The sequence below is a fragment of the Schistocerca nitens genome, chromosome 1, assembly GCF_023898315.1.
Source record: "Schistocerca nitens isolate TAMUIC-IGC-003100 chromosome 1, iqSchNite1.1, whole genome shotgun sequence".
NCBI lineage: Eukaryota > Metazoa > Arthropoda > Insecta > Orthoptera > Acrididae > Schistocerca > Schistocerca nitens.
The window spans coordinates 1,242,632,848-1,242,656,480 of record NC_064614.1 but is presented as its reverse complement, the minus strand read 5'-3'; the positions used below and the strand labels follow the sequence as shown (position 1 = coordinate 1,242,656,480).

Below are 23,633 nucleotides of genomic sequence, written 5' to 3'. Positions count from 1 at the left end.
AACGCGTTTCGAACATGTTCTGTTCATCTTCAGCCGTTTATACATACATACATACATACATACATATAGAGAAATGTTACTTAAAAATAAACCGTCTTAAACTAGATTAATCTAGAACTCTTTGTTCATTGTTTTTTACTGTAGCTGCTGGTGTGGCATTTGGGGGGAAGGAGGGGGGCAGTGTATGGCTAGAACTCGAAATCAGTGAAGTCTTCTGCTGATTTTCTTCCTTGTGGTTGACTATGTGTATCACAGCATGTATAGGATGCAGACAGATTTGCATGAGTTATAGAAACCATAAAATATTGATTGGCGACTCCATGGAGTGCTGTGTGCACAACGACCATATATGTAAAATTAAAAGGAAGGTCAACGTTGGCCGTAATATTGATGTTTTATTGATGGCAGAATCGATTTTCAATCACATAGTGATCATTTTCAGTGCTGATATGTACAAATTCTCAGACACTGGTTATCAAGTTATCAATAACCAAAACTTAGAAGCGACCACAGTTGTGATTTGTACATATCAGCACTGAAGATGACCACTATGTGATCGAAAATCGATTCTGCCATCAATGAACGGTCAACGCTGACCTTCCTTTTAATTTAACCATAACATATACACATGACCCTTCTCTTATTAATACCATGTCACAACAGATAAAAAATAAACTGAACAAACAACATCAAACTACACTCATAACTGACAGTGCCCAAGCAGTCAAATATGTAAAAATCCCATATCTTGGAATAGTATCTGACAAATTAGCAAGACTATTCAAAAACACAGAAGTAAAAATCAGCTTCAGCACCAACAACAAACTAAGTAGGAAGCTTATTCACAATATAAAACCACCAGATTCAAGTCTTGATGCGTCTGGCATTTACAAAGTTACCTGCAGCCAGTGTAATAAATATTCCATAAGATTTCGGGATTGCAGCCGGATCTCATCGACTTCTTTCCACGATATTTCGGCTGCCAACCTTACAGCCATCTTCAGGCGAGTGTTTGACACTCGCCTGAAGATGGCTGTAAGGTTGGTAGCCGAAATATCGTGGAAAGAAGTCGATGAGATCCGGCTGCAATCCCGAAATCTTATGGAATATTCGATACGCCGGGAAAATTTCAAGAGTCACAGTGTAATAAATATTATATAGGCCAAACAGGCAGAAATTTCAGAACCCGATTCAAAGAACATTTAGACTGCTACAGGCTTGATAAATGTAACAAATCAGCAGTAGCAACTCACATTAAAGACACAGGCTACCCTTCGAAAGTCGAAAACAACCTCGAAATTTTACACAAAATAGCCAAAAGTAAAAGAATGGATATCATGAAAGAAATGGAAATTTTCATACATAACACAACGCATGGAGATAACATTCTTTATGAAATAACCGAATTCAAAAACTCAGAATTCTTCAACAGTCTTAAGCCAGTTCTAATTAAATAGATTCAAGATATGTCAATGTAAATAACTGACTACAAATCTGTCAGTACCAAGAATATCGACACAAATCCTCGATAATCGATACAGACTCAAATGTTACAGTCCACCATCTTGTGTTGTGTATATAACATCGAAGCAATTTGTGCAGTGAATTACGTTGGCAATCACTGACAAAATATAATATGCAATACTGAAATGTCAATCATCAGCTCCACCATTACACCAGTGATGTAAGTGAAGCAGCAAGACGATGAAATTGTAAGTGATCAACCGTCATATAAAAGCCTATCACACTAATATCGTAACACATAACTGATGCAAATCTGTCTGCATCCTATACATACTGTGATACACATAGTCAACCACAAGGAAGAAAATCAGCAGAAGACATCACTGATTTCGATTTCTAGCCATACACTGCCCCCCTCCTTCCCCCCAAATGCCAGACCAGCAGCTACAGTAAAAAACAATGGACAAAGAGTTCTAGATTAATCTAGTTTAAGACGGTTTATTTTTAAGTAATATTTCTCTATATGTGTGTATGTATGTATAAACGGCTGAAGATGAACAGAACATGTTCGGAACGAGTTGCATTATTTAGATTAAGACTAAAATAAAAAGTGACGTAACAGAAACTTGAAATGCCTGTTCACGTGCGTTTAAGGGGCGCCATGAGCTCGGCAGTTGGTCAAAGGCGGCGAGTCTGGTCAGTTGGTCAGCCAGGTCAGTGTCGGACAGTCAGTGTCTGTCTGTCGTCCGGAGTGCTAGTATATGTTAGGTTCAAATGGCTCTGAGCGCTATGGGACTCAAAATCTGAGGTCATCAGTCCCCTAGAACTTAGAACAACTTAAATCTAACTAACCTAAGGACATCACACACATCCATGCCCGAGGCAGGATTCGAACCTGTGACCGTAGCGGTCGCGCGGTTCCAGACTGACGCGCCTAGAGCCGCTCGGCCACTCCGGCCGGCAGTATGTGTTAGGCCGCCAGTCCGCTCGAGTTAGCTCAGGCAATGGTCATTGGCGGTTGCATTGATCGGTTGGTCGGTCGCGCCCTGAGACACAAGATGACTCGTCCGTTTTGAGACGGGAGATCGGCGCGCCTTCCTGCGTCCGTTGAAGCGGCTAGCAGCGGACGGTTCCGGAGAGCGTTTTGGGGGTGCTGCACCAGGTCTTCGCCAGACATAGCAGTTTATTAGAAGTTAAGTGATCCGTGATATGTTGTTTCATTTAGTTGTTAAATTCTACTTGTTTTTTTGGTCAATCTCTCGTCCCCAGTTTGCTCGTGTGTCTCTCGTCCGCATTTGTTAGGCAGTTAGTGTCTGCCTGTCTGTCTGTCGGTCTGTCATACGTTAATAGCTGCCTCTGTCATGTATGTCGGATTCGGTGTTAACGAATTTATTGCTTAAGGTGTAAAGGCCGAATTCCTGAAATATGTTTTTATCTTGCCTATCATCTTGCGAGGTGGTATATGTGTCATGTAGAGCATGTTGGTACATTTTATGAAAACTGCGTTTCATGGATTTTTATTTAAATGGTAATTTTAGTATATAAACTTGCCACCCTTCCACCGTAAGAGTTCTTTTAAAAACAAGTTGCACTTTCGGTGGCAAATAATTTTAATGTGAGTGTTTTGTACCATTTCCATCCCTTTTAAGGGGTGCATAGTTTATGTGTTTATGTGAGGTGTTAAAATTTTTAGTTTAAAGTAATCTGGTGTGTTGAAGATTTGCACCAGTGTAGTCTTTCAGAGGTTGTTGTGAGCGGTCGTGACTACGGCCGTGTTAAAAGGGACCGGCAAGGTTCTCACCCCGAAAGCTCATACTATAAAAAAAATGTTATTTCTTCCTCCGAATAAATTGTAACTTGGTATTTACAGGGTGCTTTCTGATTATAATTTTAAATCTGTTTTAAAAAAAGGGATTTTAGGAATAAAATTTCCATTTATTGAAAAAGATTTTTTTAATTTGGTTCATCACTTACCAATTGGCAACTACTTCCACGCTCACATAGTGTGATTAAATGTGTTAATGATCCTGGTGAATCGCTAGTGAATAAAGTAAATTCTTAAGAAAAGGTTCTGAAAGTAAATTCACAGTTCAGTCACATTGCAGCGCTGTACACCAAGGACAAAAGTCGGTCGCGGTGGCCGAGCGGTTCTAGGCGCTTCAGTCGGAAACCGCGCGACTGCTACAGTCGCAGGTTCGAACCCTGCCTCTGGAATGGAGGGGACTGATGACCTCAAATGTTAAGTTTCATAGTGCTCAGAGCCATTTTTTCCAAGGACAGAAGTGTTGTAGTATCCGGTCCATTCCTGTACGTCAAAATGTAATCTACTTCATCCAAAGAATTGATTGTAACCTATCCTAACATAACCTCGTTGAACCCGCCAAACGTGACGAAGGAGGTGGGGGTTCACCGTCACCAAACTGTCGGGCCATGTTGTCGGGCTACTGGCAATGGTGTCTGACGACCGTTGTCGGTGCCACGGTGAACGCAGCCTGTATCGCGCCTAAAGCAGAGGTGAAAATACTGCGTCGTAATACATTTATGCTTGACTCTGCACATCGCTTAAATTAAGTATAATCCCTAATGCGTCTTGCTCCTGGAAGGGAAGTTACCGAATTTGAATTTCAGTCATTACCATGTAAGAAGGCTATTTACAATTTGTGCAGAAACCAGATGGCAGTTAAAAGAGTCGAGGGACATGAAAGGGAAGCAGTGGTTGTGAAGGGAGTGAGACAGGGTTGTTGCCTATCCCCGAAGTTATTCAATCTATATATTGAGCAAGCAGTAAAGGAAACATAAGAAAAATTCGGAGTAGGTATTAAAATCGATGGAGAAGAAATAAAAACTTTGAGGTTCGTCGATGACATTGTAATTCTGTCAGAGACATCAAAGGACTTGGAAGACCAGTTGAACGGAATGGACAGTTTCTTGAAAGGATGGTATAATATGAACATCAACAAAAGTAAAACGAGGATAATGGAATGTAGTCGAATTAAGTCGGGTGATGCTGAGGGAATTAGATTAGGAAATGAGACACTTAAAGTAGTAGATGAGTTTTGCTATTTGTGGAGCAAAATAACTGATGATGGTCGAAGTAGAGAGGATATAAAATGTAGACTGGCAATGGCAAGGAAAGCGTTTCTGAAGAAGAGAAATTTGTTAACATCGAGTATCGATTTATGTGTCAGGAAATCGTTAAAGTATTTGTATGGATTGTAGCCATGTATGGAAGTGAAACGTACGATAAATAGTTTGGAAAAGAAGAGAATAGAAGCTTTCAAAATTTGGTGCTACGGAAGAATGCTGAAGATTAGATGGGTAGATCACATAACTAATGAGGAGGTGTTGAATAGAATTGGGGAGAAGAGGAGTTTGTGGCACAACTTGAAGAAGGGATCGGTTGTTAGGACATGTTCTGAGGCATCAAGGGATCACCAATTTAGTATTGGAGGGCAGCGTGGAGGGTAACAATCGTAGAGGGAGACCAAGAGATGAATTCAGAAGGATGTAGGCTGCAGTAGGTACTGGGAGATGAAGAAGCTTGCGTACGATAGAGTAGCATGGAGAGCTGCATCAAACAAGTCTCAGGACTGAAGAGCACAACAACAACATGCGAACGAGTCTTACTACTCTCTCAGGTTTCACCACGTCCAGTTTTTCTTTTTGACTTTGTGAAATAAGTATAGCTGGCACAAAGAAGAAGTCCATTTGCACTGGAGGTGGCGGTCTAAATGCAGAAACAAGATTTACCATGTAAAGAATAGCAAAACAGTTGTGTTAAAAAACACTTGTTAACGCAATTAGTGTGGTATTTGTTCCCAGCGCCGTTCTTCAAAACCAGTTGCTGCACATCGTGAACAAAAATCTAAATGACAAGACTGATTTTTGCGGTGTACGGAGACGTGTGAGGGGAAATTCTGACGTAATCGGCACTCGGCGCTACCAACAGAAACTTCATCGTTTAGGTCCCCGCAATTTTGGCGCTACAATTGCTAGGTCGCTGGCGTTTCTAGCAATGAAAAATCAGCGAATCGACGTGAAGTATTCCGGACAAATCCGACATGTGACGAAACCGAACGACGGACCCATTGGACACCCCTAATTGTGCCACATCCATGCAGTTACCATAGTTAACAAAGTGCTTATCGCCGAAGGTGGACGTGCATCTTTTTCCTTTCAATTCTTGCTCTAGGAGTTGCTAGCTTGTTGATGCACAGAATATCTAATAATAAATCAATACGACTCTAAACAGGCAGTATATTTATTTCGATATATCGAAATCAGATAATGACAAATTTTTAAATATCGATATATCGGACACCCGATGCTTTTAAAAATACCAACAGTCCTACCATGAACCGATCCTTCCGTTTACTTAATTTTATCTGTAATAAGATCAGCAGACAAAAAATTGGTCAGCCAGTGTGCACGCGTTGATGATTTTTAAGCATTCACAGACGGCGCAGCGATCGAGCGAAGCGCTCAATAGCGCACACTGGATGTTCATGAGCAGTAGCGAGCAGCGATTCATTTGTGTTTCAAGCGGACATTGTACGCAACCACGGGTAAATGTAAGGACGCGACAGTGTGGCAAAAAGAGGCAATCCTGTTTGGCCGTGCCCATGGTCATGCGGTGTTGCTGCATTTGTTGGTTTTTCGTGGCTAACTGTTCACCGTGACTACAAGCAGAGCTGTAACACAAGTGGTCACGAAAAACGACGTCATATTTGTGGTCGGCATAAGATACTGACTGAGAGGGATCGGAGACGCATTTCACGGTTTGTGAAAGAAAATCGCTCCCAAACCGGACAGGAATTGCTGCAGGCAGTGAGTAGAGGTCCGTGCCTGTTAGCGAGAGAACTCTACGACGGGAACTGTATGCCGTGAACAATTGGAGTCGGTCACCTGGCAAGAGGCCAGTGTTTACACAGGCACGAAAAAAGCAACAGCGGGCTGAAAGAATATGTGACTGGTTATCTGAAAACTGCCCCATACTATTACATATTGATTGGCTTGTAAAATCATCTGACTCGAACCTCACACAAAACCTGTGGTTCATTTTTGAGCAGCAGCTTACGCGCTGACATCAGCATCCCCGTAGTTCGATGGAACTGCGCGATCAGAGTCTCAGCGAGTGGACGCGACGTACCCGCACAGCTTCGCGAACGCACTTCCTAACCGAATCCAGGTGATTCTCTAGTCCAGACATGCAATCACACGCCATTAAATGATGCTTCTAATGATTTCTCTTGTGTTCGGTGAGCTTAGCCTTTCGATTCAGTACCTCTTCGTTGGTTTTCGGATCCACCCAGCAGGATAGCGTAGCATGGAGCCAGAAGTCCTGTTGTCTCTGCTATACTCCAAGTCTTCCATGTCAAAATATTTGCATCAGGAAAAGCTTCAAGGCCACCATAATCTGCACGATTGCCCCATACAACAGCAAGCGTCAACCATGTACTACCTCCAAAAACTGCTTGTACATCACATGTGAAGTTCAAATGGAGTCCACGAAAAACATTTGGACCTCCAATTAATTGTTGTTTATTAAACTGTGCAGCCAAATCAATATCAATAGCCTTCAAACTGCGATACACAGGAACGCTGCGCCGCCAGCGACGACGCCATGCACGTCGCCTAGGCATTGCTGTGGCACGTTAACCAGTCTCAGGACTGAAGACCACAACAACAACAAGCATGTAAGACAGGGCTTAACAACTGGCCGGTTTTGAGCACGAGTACTCGCGTCTGCTCAGGCACCTGCTCGCGAGCAGCTGCAAGGTCGCGGAGTGGGGAGGGAGGGGAGGGAGGGGAAATGCGCGCGCACGTTTGAATAGGGCCGCAGCGTGCCTATTGAATTCGCGCCGACTGTGTAACGTTTAAAGTACTACGATCAGCTCGTAACAGTCACTTCGCTGGTTAAGAATCATGTGAAGTCGCCGTTGTGTAACCCCAACCATGCTTTCGCAGTTCAACCCCCATTGGGAGGAATTGTATCTGTTTACTGAAAAAGATGGTGTTGCAAAATGATTAGTATGTCACAAAACGCTGAATTCTTTTACGAAATTTAATTTGCAGCGACATTATATGTCGTACCACGCGAAAGACTACGGACGTGGAAAATGTGATTGACTAGATCGTGCACAGGAAGCTATTAAACTTAAAAGGAAGCTATCCGAAGAAGATCTGGACGACGAAGAAAAATCAACTGAGGCAGCTCTCAGAGTGAGTTACAAAATTGCTTTATTTTTAGCAAAATCCCTGCGCCCCTTCACTGATGGCGATTTAATAAAAGATGGTTTTGTAGTTGCAGCGGAACATTTGTGTCTATCTCAAGCTGAACAGTTTCGGATTGTGCCATTATCTGACATGACCATTATGCGTCGCATACAGGACATGGCAGACGACGTCCAGAGCCAGTTTGCAAATATCTGTAAAGATTTTATGGCGTATTCTCTAGCTCTAGACGAAAGTGTTGATATCACTGGAACAGCGCAGCTTGCCATATTTATTAGAGGTGTTAATAGAGATCTGCAGGTGAGGGAGGAGCTCCTCGATGTAGTAGCCATGAAGAACACTACAGCCGGAGGTGATATTTTAAGTAGTGTTGAAGAAAGTGTTGAAAATAAAGGATTGTCGTGGAATTCTTTAGTTTCAGTGTCTACAGATGGTAGAGACATACACTAAACTAATAAAATTATGAGGCACGTGTACATTCTCCTTTATTTGTTTCATTTGTCGCAGTAATAATTCGTGAGTGATATCCCTGCAGGTGGCCGCGGATTTACATCGACTGGCGGCAGCTGTTGTGTACCCCACGTGATTCTCCCCACTCTCCGTTCTGGTCCGATAGTGGGGGTAGCGTGCTCGCGCTGCTCCGTGCTCGCGCCTTGCTGCTCACAGCTTGCTCCGCGAGCACGTATGTTGTGAAGCCCTGATGTAAGACTTCCGTCGCTGCACACGTGTATTACGTGTTGGATTTGTGTTGGAAGACAGGACGAGGCGGTGAGTGAGTGCGGGGAGAGCAGCGGGCGCGCTCACCTCGAGCCAGCGCGGCACGAAGGTGTGGTAGAGCGAGATGGCGAGCGGTCGGTAGGCGACGTTGACGGAGCCGTCGGGCCGCAGCGCCAGCTGCTCGAAGGAGCGCGCGGGCGGCGGCGGCTGTCCCGCCGTGGCGGCCGTGGCGGCCGCGTGGCTGCGCAGCTGCGTGTAGTCGGAGATGGCGCGCGTCACCGGCTCGCGCACGATCACCAGCAGCTTGACGCTCGCGTTCATCGCCCGGATGCGCTCCGGCACCTGCCGGCACGCGCGCACCCGTCACCCTGGAAACCTCTCCGCACAACCGGCGTTACACACTGCACGACTCAGTACTTCGTCCTCGAGGGACAGTATAAATACAAATAAAACAGTTCTTGCGTCATTTTGCCACTACGCTATCAGATGGTTCATACCATCAACTTCAGGTGGAGAGCTGTTTATTTACATAGATGTGTGAAGAGTACAGACGTCAAAAAAATGTTCAAATGTGTGTGAAATCTTATGGGACTTAACTGCTGTCCCTAAGCTTACACACTACTTAACCTAAATTATCCTAAGGACAAACACACACACCCATGCCCGAGGGAGGACTCGAACCTCCGCCAGGACCAGCCGCACAGTCCATGACTGCAGCGCCTGAGACTGGTCGGCTAATCTCGCGAGGCTAAATACAAATAAAACAGTTCTTGCGTCAGCCACTCGTTTATATTGCCACTGTGCGATTAAATGGTTCATACCATCATATTCAGGTGGTGAAGTGTTTTTTACATAGATGGTGTTGGTGAAGAGTACAGACGTCACTTCACATGAGCAGACGAGACGCTGTGTAGTTATTTTGCGTCTTTTACTGATGATAAAAACTTTTTAATTGTTTAACTAAAATAATACAAGAAAAGTACACATGTCAAGTGAAAATTGGTAGTACACTTTCACAGAAATTTAGAACAAGCGTGGGTCTGTTACAAGGTTGCCCCATGTCACCAACATTATTTAAAATCTGTTGTCGTCTTCAGTCCTGAGACTGGTTTGATGCAGCCCTCCATGTTACTCTATCCTGAGCAAGCTTCTTCATCTCTCAGTACCTACTGCATCCTTCTGAATGTGTTTAGTGTATTCATCTCTACGTCTACGATTTTTACCCTCCGCCCTGCCCTCCAATACTAAATTGGTGATCCCTTGATGCCTCAGAATATGTCCTACCAACCGATCCCTTCTTCTAGTCAACTTGTGCCAAAAATTTCTCTTCTCGCCAATTCTATTCAATATCTCCTCATTACTTATGTAATCTACCCATTTATCTTCAGCATTCTTCTGTAGCCCCACATTTCGAAAGCTTCTATTCTCTTTTTGTCTAAACTATTTATCGTCCACGTTTCACTTCCATACATGGCTACACTCCATACAAATACTTTCAGAAAAGACTTCCTGACACTTACATCTATGCTCGATGTCAACAAATTTCTTTTCTTCAGAAACGCTTTCCTATATAGATATAAGTCTTAACACATGGTCTCGTAAATGCAATGTGATTGGGCTAGAAATTTAAGATGTAAGTTATTTTAAAAAGTTCAGATGTGTGTGAAATCTTATGGCACTTAACTGCTAAGGTCATCAGTCCCTAAGCTTACACACTACTTAACCTAAATTATACTAATGACAAACACACACACACACACCCTTGCCCGAGGGAGGACTCGAACCTCCGCCGGTACCAGCCGCACAGTCCATGACTGCAGCGCCCTAGACCGCTCGGCTAAACACGCGCGGCGGAGGTTATTTACATCACCTACTATTTGCCGATGATCGAGTATTTATAGCACAAAACGTGGAGGATGCAGACTGTATATGTGTAACCAATTAGCAATGGAATACAAAAACTGCGGACTCAGGAATAATTTTTTAAAAAAGAATACCTCACTAATGATCCGGATTATTTATACATACGGGGAAAGAAAATTAAGAAGGTCAATCCTTTCTATTATTTGGGATCCATTTTGCAGTTGCAGGGAAAATCAGAGGAAGAAATTAATGAAAGAATCAGCAATGGAATAAAGGTCACTGGGATGCTCAACTCAGTCTTATGGAGCAGAAATGTAATAAACCGAACCAAAAAAATCACATATAAATCGTTACTAGAGAGCGTAGTTATGTATGGAGTGGAGACTTGGACTACAAATCCGAAACATCTAAAAAAACTGCGACAGAAATGGGCTTCTGGAGGTGATCAGCAAGAATTTTTAGAAAAGAGAAATTAAGGAACGACGAAAAAATGAAGAAAATGGAAGTAAGAGAAGGACTACATGACATGATGGATAGAAGGATGTTACAACGGTACGCGCATTTAAGATGAATGGAGGAAGCCAGAATTTCGAAAATGCTCCTGGGACGGGAACCATAGGGAAAGAAGGACGCCCTATGACCACCTGGGTCCAAAATGTGCGATTAACAATGAGAAGACCTGGCGCAGAGGAAGAAGATAGGCAAGATCGAAACACCTGGAGGGACATCCAGAGGAGATAAATTAAGATCTTATGTAAAAGATGTAATAATATCCTGGTATTTGTTATGTTGGAGAAAAACCTTTGTTTAGAGGAATATCTCAATAAACAAATAAAAAATAAAAGAAATTTTTTATTAAGAAAGGGCACTTTAGAGGTTAAAGAACTTGAATTTATGACTGTGAATTCCACTTACAAGCACTGTTAAAAGTATGCATACTGTTGGCAGTATGGTAACCAATGAAACTTCCATTTCCGTGTTCGTTAGTGCGTAACTGCAAATGTTTTGTAGGAGACCCACTGTAATCGATGTACGACGAGTAAGACGCCAGATACCGTACCAAGCAGACTACTTTTAGTAAATAGAAACAAATAAGCCTTGACGCAGAATCGAACCCTCGACCTCCTGCATGCTGACTTAATATGCTATCCACTGCAGTAACTGCACACCGCTAGTGAGGTATCGTGACAGATGTAGGTACTGTACACGTGATTACAGTGTTCCCAGATTGCCAATCTTTAATGTCCATTTAATGCCCGAAATTGCGCAGGACGAAATTTTTTGACAGATATTTTTGTATTGCCAGTATGTGAGGAATCGCGCTGCTAAGTCAGAGTGCGCGAATTTTTCTGCACGTTGTATAATTCACTGTCACTTCAGAGATGTGTAAATACAATGTGCAGAGGAGTGGATATACATGTGCCAACAACATGCAGACTTTTAATAGCGCTACCGTGCCTGTTAGAAATTAACGTTTTTAATCTCTAAACTGCATTTTCTAAATAAACAATTTTTATCATTAGCAAAAAAAATGCAAAATGACGTACACTGTCCGTGGTCTGCTCCTGCGAAAATACGTCTGTACTCTTCACCAGCTCCAGCCAAGTAAATAAGCAGTTCTCCACCGGAAGGTTATGGTATGCACCACCGGATAGTATATCGGCAATATAAACAAGTGACTTACACAGAAACTGTTTGTACTGCACAAGTTGTTAAAGCGACTCAACACCACCAGAAACGGATATAAATCATACTCTGTCTTCGTGTGAGTCACATGGCGCTCAGCAAGAAAGCTTGTGCAAGAAACTAAGCAAACTGCAGCACGAGCTTACTTTTAATAATGTCACTACCCTACATTTTTAACAAACAAAATGTCCCACTCAGTTGATGTAAACGCATTATTATAGATGTACGGGACTATGAACTAATTCATCAAAATATACCTTCAATAATTTATTTACTTTACTGGTCGTTGAGCTCCGTGCCGTGTATTATATTGTTTTAATTATATTGTTTTAAGAAATACAGCAACCAGCCACTTTTTTATGTATTTTTATTTAAGCTAATACGCGTTTCGGGCTTTCGCCTTACTTCAAAAAATGGTTCAAATGGCTCTGAGCACTATGGGACTCAACTGCTGTGGTCATAAGTCCCCTAGAACTTAGAACTACTTAAACTTAACTAACCTAAGGACAGCACACAACACCCAGCCATCACGAGGCAGAGAAAATCCCTGACCCCGCCGGGAATCGAACCCGGGAACCCGGGCGTGGGAAGCGAGAACGCTACCGCACGACCACGAGATGCGGGCGCCTTACTTCAGTTAGCGTAATACATATCTGAATCTTCAGTTTTATCGATGTAGTTGCTGATGTTTCAAATATCTATTACGCTAACTGAAGACTGGTGAAAGCCCGAACGTGTATTATATAAAATACAAATACATAATAAATGGCTGGTTTCTGTATTTCTTAAAATGACATTTATCGTGCTGTGTAATAATATAGAGTAGGACAGCAGAATAAACAAACCACTGAAGCTGCAATAAAAAAAAACAATCAGATGTATTGGAAGGCTGGCGCCAAGAGGGAAGAAAGAAATTTATGACACAACCTGACTGAATGTAGGGGCTGGTCGATAATATGCTTCCTGAGCCTTCGAGAGATCGTCAGTTTCGCAAGGGGGGGGGGGGGGGGAGATGTGGGTCGTAAAAATTGTGGAGGGAGATTCGCCTCGAATACAGTAAGCAGCCTGAAGTGGATGTAGGTTGCAATGGTTGAGCAGAGACAAGAGTCTTGCACGAGATAGAGCAGCCTGGAAATATTCATCACACAAACTGTCGAACTGAAGACCACGACAGCAAAAGGAAGACAGTGGTGCAAAATCAAAAAAATTTAAATGTTGACAGCTCCCTCTGCGTATGTACCTGAAACAGTCATGTAAGGGATATCAAAATAAATTATGCGCCATAGCAACGTAGACAACTGTACAGTTTCAGCATAAGAGTCAAAGACGATTATTATATCAACAGTAAGCGACAAAAACTGGCTGGTAAATACACTGCTAAAGCTGAGCCCTTATTATACAACAGACTCCCGGGTAGTTTTTTTTTTTTAAAGAAGCGAAGCAACACCAATCTTCGAAGTATAAAAATAAATAAAAATAAAACTATAAGAGAGTACTTGAAAGCGGCACGTTTTTACTGTGTCAATTAATATTTTGAAGTTAGTCCAATAGAACTTGAAAATAGTCGTGGTACGCTACTAAAGCAATATGCTCAGATATACTGTATACACTGTACCAGTGAGAAACGCACATGACACTTTTCATATTTGACTAATACTCAGGAACTGTAGCGGAAAATGAAATTTAGTGCCTGTATCTGGTACATTAAATTAATAATGAAGTTTTGTCCAGGTTTCATTTATTATTTCTAAATTTTTATATGTGCCTGTCTAATATTGTAAGTGATAAAATTATAACTTTTCCTGTTGCTGTAAGTATACAAGGTGGCCCAGAAAGCCATTAACATTTGAATATGCACTAATTCACGGAATAAAGTAGGTACAGAGGTTAAACTTGATCACATGCCTGAAATGGTATGGAGTTTTATTGAAACCACATACCGATTGCAAAAACCGGCCAACAGATTGCGCTGGACAGCAACAGGTCACTGACACGGCATGAGCATTGTATATACGAGAGCTATTCGGAAAGTAAGTTACGATCGGTCGCGAAATGGAAACCACTGTGAAAATCAAATGTTTTATTTGCAATAGTTAGCCACACATTACAGTTACTTCTCTACATAGTTGCGGCTCCAACTTAGGCAACTGTCGCAGCGTTGTGCCAACTTTCCAATAATCTCGTCATGGAAGGCAGCCGCGTGTCCTTTCCGCCAATACTCTACGCTGCTCTACAGGTTGTTAGCTGCGCCAAAATGTTGGCCTCAGAGCCAGCAGTTCATGGCAGCAGAGATGAAACTCAGGGCCAGCCAGTTACAGGCTGTGTTGTGGATGATCAAACACTTCCCATCGAAATCGCTGCAGAGCGTCTTCATTGGCCCTGCAGAGTGCCGCCGAAAATTGTCATGAAGAAGGGACTGCATGACAGTTGTGTTATGTGGGCTGCATGACATCAGGCGACATCTGTCCCCAGGCCTCATATTTGGTAATAGATGCTATTCCCTAGACATCTTTACGTGCTCACTGTGCTCTCATAAATGAAAAGATAGACGTGCTGCGATCGACGGGCAAACTAGAGACACTGCCCAACACAGCTGTGCAAAGCTTCCTCGGATTTTCACAGTGGTTTCCATTTCGCGACCGATCGGAACATACTTTCCGAATAGACCTCGTAGAATGAACTGAAGTGGGAGAGAGATTCAGATGAGCCAGCAGTCACATCATGTTGACTTGAACCAGAAGGAGCAGTGCTAGTGAAGCTTTAGTGTCAGAATGGAAAATCCAATACTGCTGCTTTACGACGCTATCGCCACAAGAAGGGTATCAGAGCGTGTAAAGGCCCTATGACAAGTGTCGCTGTGAAGAAAATGATCACGAAGTTCGAAGCCACGGGTCGTTTAGACGACTAGACGTAACTGTGCTACTGCTGCTCGGCCAGTTCAGGAAGCAATGGTGACTTTAGCGGGTTCACCTCCGCATGGTGAGGTCAGCGCTCGTGAAGTCGCACCGGCATTCCACAGACCACTGTTTGGAGAGCACCACTGTTTACCCTCTAGTGCTACCCATACAAAATCCAGCGTCATCGTGAGCTGCTGAGCTGTTCCATTTACTAGGGTTGTTCCATTTGATAGGGTAGTAAGGCAGTTGTGACTGGTACTGGAGACTGATCGGCGATAGAACGATATTAGGCATTAATATTTTACCATCTACAACAACTGTAGTTGCATATACCAAAATAATCAGCAGCCAGTAGCATGAAAGTAATTTAATTCCTTAATAGGATCCAGGCACTTAGGTGATCGTGTCAGCTACTTAGTATGGGTAGAAGTTATACTTAACTTAAATAAATTAATAATTGGTTTCTTTTAACGACTCCCCCCCCCCTGCCCTCGAGCCCGGATGATATAACTGCTGAAAGGGTCAAGGAAAATTTGAGTCTCTTTTTGAATGGATACCCGACTCATAGATATTATTGTTTGCGGTGACTTCAATCCACTCCCGATAGGTTGGCGAAAATACGTTTAAAGTCGATGGATGGTAGACATAAAACTTCATTCGGGACTGTACTAAATGTTCTCTCCCAAAATTATTTTCATCCTTTGATTCCAAAGTCCACACCAGGTATGATTGCGATAATATACTATACCTCTTAGCGAGAAACAGTCCTGAGCAAATAGAGAGCGTCATGACGGATACAAGGATTAGCGATCAAATGGTCGCTATAACGAGACAATACCGTAACGCCCCCCCCCCCCCCAAAAAAAAAAAATGTTCAAATGTGTGTGAAATCTTATGGGACTTAACTGCTAAGGTCATCAGTCCCTAAGCTTACACACTAAATTATCCTAAGGACAAACACACGCACCCATGCCCAAGGGAGGACTCGAACCTCCGCCGGGATCAACCGCACGGTCCAGTAACGCCGAAATCCACCAAACATAAACAGGAAATACTCGTATATCTATTTAAAAAAGCAAATCAAAATTCGCTTCACGCCTTCCTAAGAGACAGTCTCCATTCCTTCTATACTAAATATGTAAGCGTCGACCAAATATGGCTCAAATTCGAAGAAATTGAGAGGTTTATATCCACTTAATAATGCACGAAAAAAAGCCCGCACTGTACACAAAACAAGACAGGATGCTGCCGCAGAAGGAACAAAACAGAATGTCAGATTTAAAATAATGCAAAATTTCAAGGACTAGCGGCAGTCTGCAAATGATCGAAACTTATTGTGGACTTAAATGCAAGATGCTTCTAACAGTTTCCACAACGAAACTATGTCTCGAAATCTGACAGAAAATCCAAAGAGTCTTCGGTCCTACGTAAGTTCTCTTAGCAGCAAGACACTATCAATATCTTCACTGCACTATAGCAATGGTTATGACACTGGTGACAGCGCCACTAAAGTGGGGTTACTGAGTACATTTTGCGAAATTTTTTTCAACAAAGATGGTGCAGTAAATACGCCAAAAGTCGAATTAAGAAAAACTTTAAACACTAGTAATTTATAAGTATATACCTCAAGTTACTGAATAAAGGTCAGCTTTACAGCTCATGTTTTATACCAGTTAGGTTCCTTTCGGAGTACATTGATGAAGTAACACTGTTTTTAGCAGTCATACTAAACCGCTCGCTGCAAATTGTACAGGTCACAGCAATGTACGTGTACAAGAAAGAAATCCGCTGAATTATAGGCTGATGTCATTGAAATAGATTTCTAGTAGGATTTCCTAACACGTACTGTGTTCGACATCGTGAAATATCTCGAAGAAAACGATGTATCGAAACAATCACCACGGATTCAGGAAGTGTCCTTCTGTGGAACGCAACTAGTTCTTTATACAAACTAAGTGATGAGTTCTATCGACAGAAGATCTCAAGTTGATTCCGTATTTATAGATTTCGAGAAGTCTTTTGACACAATTCTTCACAAACGGCTTGTAATCAAATTGAGTGCCATCGTCTCAGCTGCGCGACTGGATTCCTGATTTCCTGTCGTGAGGATCACAATTCACAGTAATTGACAGTTATTCAGTGAAGGGTCAGGTCCTCCATTGGAGTACTAAAAGTGTTTCGTTAACTTTCAGCTACACGATAAATCACACAAATTTAAAAGTTCTCTGTTCACCTAACCATCTCGGAATTACAGTCACAAACAATTTAAATTATAACAATTACATGAAGAATGTTGTGGGGAAGGCGAAACAAATAGTTCGTTTTATTGACCTAACATTTAGAAGAAGCAACAAATCTACTAAAGAGACTGCCTAAATTACCCCTGTCCATCGTCTTTGGTAGTACTGCTGCACGGTATGGAATCTTTCCCAGATGGAGGACATCAAAAACGTTTATTAGTGTCATGAAATAGAGAAGAGTGTGTCTTGGACACGATAAGCGAGTGTGAGTGGCAATCATTAAAACAAAAGCGTTATTAATTTCGGTGAGACCTTTTCACGAAATTTCAATAAACAGCTTTCTCCTTCGAATTCCAGAACATTATCTTGACTCCCACTTACATAGGGAGAAATGACCACGGTCAGCGATGGGCACTGGTACGCCGTACACCCTACAAAAAACCGTTAAAACGACGTTTTAAGACGTCTAAATTAAAAAAAAACTTCCCCTGGAAGGTCAGTTTTGGAACCTTCTGTTTTTTTTTTGTTTTTTGTTTTTTGTTTTTACAAATCAAGCAGTGTCCATAGTGACCTAGTAAGAGAATCGGTGTGCACACGGAAAGATTTGGGTATTGAATTTCCCTGAGTGCTATTCGAGAGTCGAGCAGTAGAGAAATATTTTAAAATTGCCTCATGAAGCATCTATCAAACACTCAAGTGTTCTATAAAAAATAAGCCATCTGTGAACAGTCCTAGAAAGCTAAAAACTGTGGCCTAACACTTTATTGAGATCTGTTTAAACAGACATAACCTAGTGTATTTCATAAAATCCGTTCTTGTGTAACCCTTTTAGATGAGTAGGGAAGTCAACGTGAAAAGGCCATCAGCCAGTGTGGCATGTGAGTACCATCTCGTGACTGACCTGTGTTTCTAATAAAATCACTGCTCGAGTTTAATGAGTGACGCAAACCGAACCATAATGATAAAATACGCCGGGTTTACAATAAACACAGTGAAGTAACTGCGGCTGTTTGGTACTGCTTGCTGGGTAAACCATTTGGATTAATTTTCATATGTATGGCGAAGTGTACATGTAGGTCTCGAATTACCAATGCTGGAGACGTGTTAAAAAACGGAGGAGGGGATGACACGCGAAACTGGCCCGTGACACGAACTCCCGAGTCAGAGTCGGCAAGTCTTCGCCTGGAAGGCAGTGGTGTAATCTTCAGTAGGCTACAAAATTTTGACGAACAACATCTCTCACAACCGTGTTCCAAAATAATCAAAACCGGTCGAAGCAGACATGCAAATGGGACATAAGAAATTACGATCGTCAGCCGTTCTGCATAATGGCATTCCTTTATCGAATCTCGTTATCCGTCTAGTGGCGTGCCTAAAGTACTTAAAGGACGTTCTGTCGAAAGGTTTCGTGCCGGCGATACGGCGGGCACTTGTAAAGGAGTCATTTCGAGTAATATCGGAAATAATTTAGGCTCGTAATATGTTCGCCGGTGCAGCTCCCTCCCCAAAAAGTCCGGATTCATCGGTAGCCGCGGCAAATGGGGACACGGAGCTGTGATTACCTTGAAAGGGCACGGACTGCGCGCGCCCCCTACAGTAGCCGTTGGTTAGCTGATTAGTCTGGACATAAGTTGAAGAACTCTGTTAAATATTTTGTGTGGCACAAATATAGAATGTGTTACTTACATCGTCGCCTTTTCATTAGCACAGTTTGAGTTTCACTATAACCTATAAAGCACATGGTGTATGACGTACAACGTAAATTTCCAAACTTATTTTATTTGGCTACCAGTTTCGGTGATTTACTACGCCGTCTTCAAGCCCCTTAACGGCGTGTAGGAAGATTCCAACCTCGGTTCCGGTCGGCAGATGATGTTTGAAGCGATCGCTGTAGCGACCACAAATCTACAATACCAGTATTTGAATACTGTCCCCTATTTTTACCGGAACCAAGGTTGGAATCTTCCTACACGTCAGTCAGCGGCCTGAAGACGGCGTAGTAAATGGCCGAAACTGGTAACCAAACAAAATAAATTTAGAAATTAGACGGCTGAAAGATGCTTGATTTGGCATCCAATAAATAACTTGAGTCTTATTGACTCGTATCGCTGCAGTCACTTATACCAAAAAATTCCGAAACCAAAGAGAACAAGAGAATCAAAAAATGTGCAGAAACCAACAAAATTTTGAACACAGTTTAAGCTAGTTTTCGAAAGAATAATTCAGTAATCGATCTAATAAACAGAATTGCAACTAGCATAACACAAGGAATAAAAAGAACTTACTCCATTTTTATACATACGGTTAGTTTTGTACAAGAATGGAATAGCTGGATTCATATATTAGCTTAACCAACAATGATACCCACCCATGGTTCTAATCACAATGCACAACCTACTGAAGAACGGAAGAAAATTACAGTTCTAGTAAATGTGCCCTTTCTGACGCAGTTACACCAAAGGCAGAAGTGGCTTAAGGTACAGTACTGTCACATATGGGTGGAACGAAGGTTTGGCACTGGATGCGCACGATGTCATTAACAACAAGAGAAGCAAAACGGACAACGATGTGGGTACCATGCAAAATACAGAAACAGATGACTAAGTGATTCATCAAAACGAATCCTTAGAAAAGCCAACTGATCCTCTTTTAATACAGGGATACGGCAGGAGCCGAAAGACAGTCAGCGAGGTATCTGCAGACTGAGGTATCGGGCGCACTGTGCAACCAGTAAGTGAAGCGAGATATTTGGTGTGTAAACTTTGCTGCTCGCTACCCTGAAAAAAAAAGTCCATCAAAAATAGGGGATACTAACAAGAGAATGCTGCTGTTTATGATACTTATGGAATACGTATTGTTTCACAGTCTCGATGGGCACCAATACACAAATGGCGAAAATATCGTTTGCTTACTGTAGGCAGACTGAATCACTCCACAGACAATACGCTAGTACAGGAATTAACTCCAAGTCAGGACGAGGATAGAGAGACTAACAGCAAATTACGGACTAACCAGGCTGCAGACCAAGAGGCTCACAAAGGGCATACCAAAGAAATACTTAATAACGCTGAACTTCCATCGATCCCGATTCCTACATTCAAAGACCACTATACTGTGACCAATAGTATCTCATTTACCCGAGGAGCTCGAGCGCGTACGACTAGGAGAGGAAGAAAAATTAGAAACGTCGAAAGAGTACAGAAAGTATAGTTTTATACAAACAATTCGAGATAAAGCATACACATTTGAGAATACTGGGACCAAACGGAATGAAAGTACTCCTTCTGACTTGGGTTTCGGTAGTTTCTCCAGTTGTAAAGTGAATGTCAGAACATGACACTCCCATTAATATCAAAACAATACAAAATAAAATAAATAAAAGAACAATAACTCCATCCCCAATGGTAAATAAGTGGTGACCCATCGTACTTAACGCAACCACTACCCTAAGTATGAAAAGGATGCTACATATGTTGTGCAGTGTATTAATTTTTTCTGATGAAGCCTGAGTGTATTTTTATGAACTTGCTAAACAATTGACTTTGGACTTCCGAAAATTCCCATCAGTTACATCAAGAGCATGATGTGAAAAGAAAACTGAGGTGGGCAAATAGTGCTACAAAAATTATTTGCCCGATTTTTGTCCACCACGCCATAATCTCTGACGGGTAAGCGAACAACATACGACCTTTCTTTTCGAGAGAATGAACAACTAATGGAAAGTATACGCGTATTCCATGCAGAAAAATGCAGGGTCGGGCACCATCAATCTGCCTATAACGGTACCAAGAACTGTATTTAATGTCAGGGTCTGTAATAATCTCGTCAGAAACTGTATCTGAGCTGGTCAGTATATGTAACACCGTCACTTTATAAGGTTTCAGTTTCAGTTTGTTCACAGGTCTACAAACAGATGCTTCAGACGGACACCTTAGTCTAAGGAGCTAAACGACGCACTATTTTCTTGGATTTATTGGCAAGCTCACTCACAACTCTTCTACGTACGCCATCTGCCACACTGTCAGAGCAACGTGCTGAAGCGTTATACAGTGATCGAGGTTCATCTGCGGAGGTACAGTACTGTATACCGAGCAGTGCCAGAGACAGTGCGTATGTCACGTGTGGAGCACCCTGAATGGTGCAGTGGGAAATGCCCAGAAGATTTCCTGACTAGCAGAAATCCCAATATTAAGGAAAGAAAGGTTAAGATCATAAACAAAAGAATTAAAAGAAAACTGAAGGAAAATCTGGCTTAGGAGCAATTTGGATTTAGAAGAAATGCAGAGACCCTTGATACAATAAAACTCTTGCGTGTTGTACAAGACAGATTTATTTAAAAAATGAAAGACTTTGTATGTGTTTTTATTGGCTTAGAGAAACTTTTTGACAATGTAAACTGCGAAAATCGGAAGGAAAAGGCTTCGGTAAGACTGAAAGAATTAGTGAAAGATGCAAGATGCAAGACAACGTCATTGTCTGTATCTTACGTTTTTAAATACATAAGTAGAAGACCGAGCACTATTTACTAACAGGAGTGTAAGAATCAGTGGACGGAGAATGTGGGTTTGAAATGTGGTACTTCTAGCCAGGGATACAAAGAGCTCTACATCTACATCTACATTTACACTCCGCAAGCCACCCAACGGTGTGTGGCGGAGGGCACTTTACGTGCCACTGTCATTACCTCCCTTTCCTGCTCCAGTCGCGTATGGTTCGCGGGAAGAACGACTGCCGGAAAGCCTCGGTGCGCGCTCGAATCTCTCTAATTTTACATCCGTGATCTCCTGAAGAGGTATAAGTAGGGGGAAGCAATATATTCGACACCTCATCCAGAAACGCACCCTCTCGAAACCTGGACAGCAAGCTACACCGTGATGCAGAGTGCCTCTCTTGCAGAGTCTGCCACTTGATTTTGCTAAACATCTTCGTAACGCTATCACGCTTACCAAATAACCCTGTGACGAAACGCGCCGCTCTTCTTTGGATCTTCTCTATATCCTCTGTCAACCTGACCTGGTACGGATCCCGCACTGATGAGCAATACTCAGGTATAGGTCGAACGAGTGTTTTGTAAGCCACCTCCTTTGTTGATGGACTACATTATCTAAGGACTCTCCCATTGAATCTCAACCTGGCACCCTCCTTACCAACAATTAATTTTATATGACCATTCCACTTGAAATCGTTCCGTACGCATACTCTCAGATATTTTACACAAGTAACTGCTACCAGTGTTTGATCCGCTATCATATAATCATACAATAAAGGATCCTTCTTTCTATGTATTCGCAATACATTACATTTGTCTATGTTATGGGTCAGTTGCCATTCTCTGCACCAAGTGCCTATCCGCTGCAGATCTTCCTGCATTACGCTGCAATTTTCTAATGCTGCAACTTCTCTGTATACTACAGCATCATCCGCGAAAAGCCGCATGGAACTTCCGACAATACCTACTAGGACATTTATATATAATGTGAAAAGCAATGGTCCCATAACTCTCCCCTGTGGCACGCCAGAAGTTACTTTAATGTCTGTAGACGTCTCTCCATCGAGAACAACATGCTGTGTTCTGTTTGCTAAAAACTCTCAATCCAGCCACACAGCTGGTCTGATATTCCATAGGCTCTTACTTTGTTTATCAGGCGACAGTGCGGAACTGTATCGAACGCCTTCAGGAAGTCAAGGAAAATGGCATCTACCTGGGAGCCTGTGTCTAATATTTTCTGGGTCCCATGAACAAATAAAACGAGTTGGGTCTCACACGATCGCTGTTTCCGGAATCCATGTTGATCCCTACAGAGTAGATTCTGGGTTTCCAGTAATGACATGATACGCGAGCAAGAAATTATGGAGTAGGTGGTAAACACTGAAAATATTACGAAATGACAATAAACGTAAAAAAATGTCAGTGGTGAGTAGGATGAATGCCGGACTTTTGCCACACTTCCCCTTTCGCCAGGTAGAGACCGCTCAGGTAAGGGACGCCCTTCCTCCTACTACTACTGTCCGTCTCCACATCTTACTCGATACAACTAGTACGTAAGGGTCGTTCGTTTTCGACATCTTGGCCAAATACAGAGGTTCTTTTCCAAAATTCGAATGTTAAAACTTTTGGGAAACGAAATCAATATCGACGATTATGTCAGTATGCAATTAGTTCTGGAAGTATGAATATAGATTCCTCTGTCTGTACGATAGCTTCCTTTCACGCTTACTGATTGCGATAGAAACAGTCCATCACCATGGGAGCAACAAGAAAGGAACGATGTAAACAGAATGCGAATGTACGCTAATCATCTCTTTTTTATCACTGCATTTGTGCCTACTTTAATTACTACAGCTGCATGCCCAGAAGACAAAAAGGAAAGAAGAAATGGGTATGTGAATGTTTGAAAAGAAGAACGACATACTCCATATTAATGTACTCTCTAAAATGCGATATCCCTTGCGGCGAAACATTAGTTAATAAAGTGTAGCGGGACAATGTTCAAAACATGACTGAAAATACGTTCAATAAATAGAGATAAGA

The 23,633-nt window shown here is 42.2% G+C and overlaps 1 protein-coding gene across 1 annotated transcript in view; it reads right to left on the bottom strand.

Annotated features, from left to right (window-relative positions):
- LOC126233827 (heparan sulfate glucosamine 3-O-sulfotransferase 5) overlaps positions 1 to 23,633 on the bottom strand; it is a gene marked incomplete at its 5' end in the record, with an annotated part of 135,353 nt that overhangs the window by 10,484 nt on the left and 101,236 nt on the right. Inside the window, one exon of the mRNA XM_049942887.1 lies at positions 8,503 to 8,757. Within this exon, the coding sequence (XP_049798844.1) occupies positions 8,503 to 8,757 (255 nt within the window). The remainder of the gene's footprint in view (positions 1 to 8,502; positions 8,758 to 23,633) is intronic.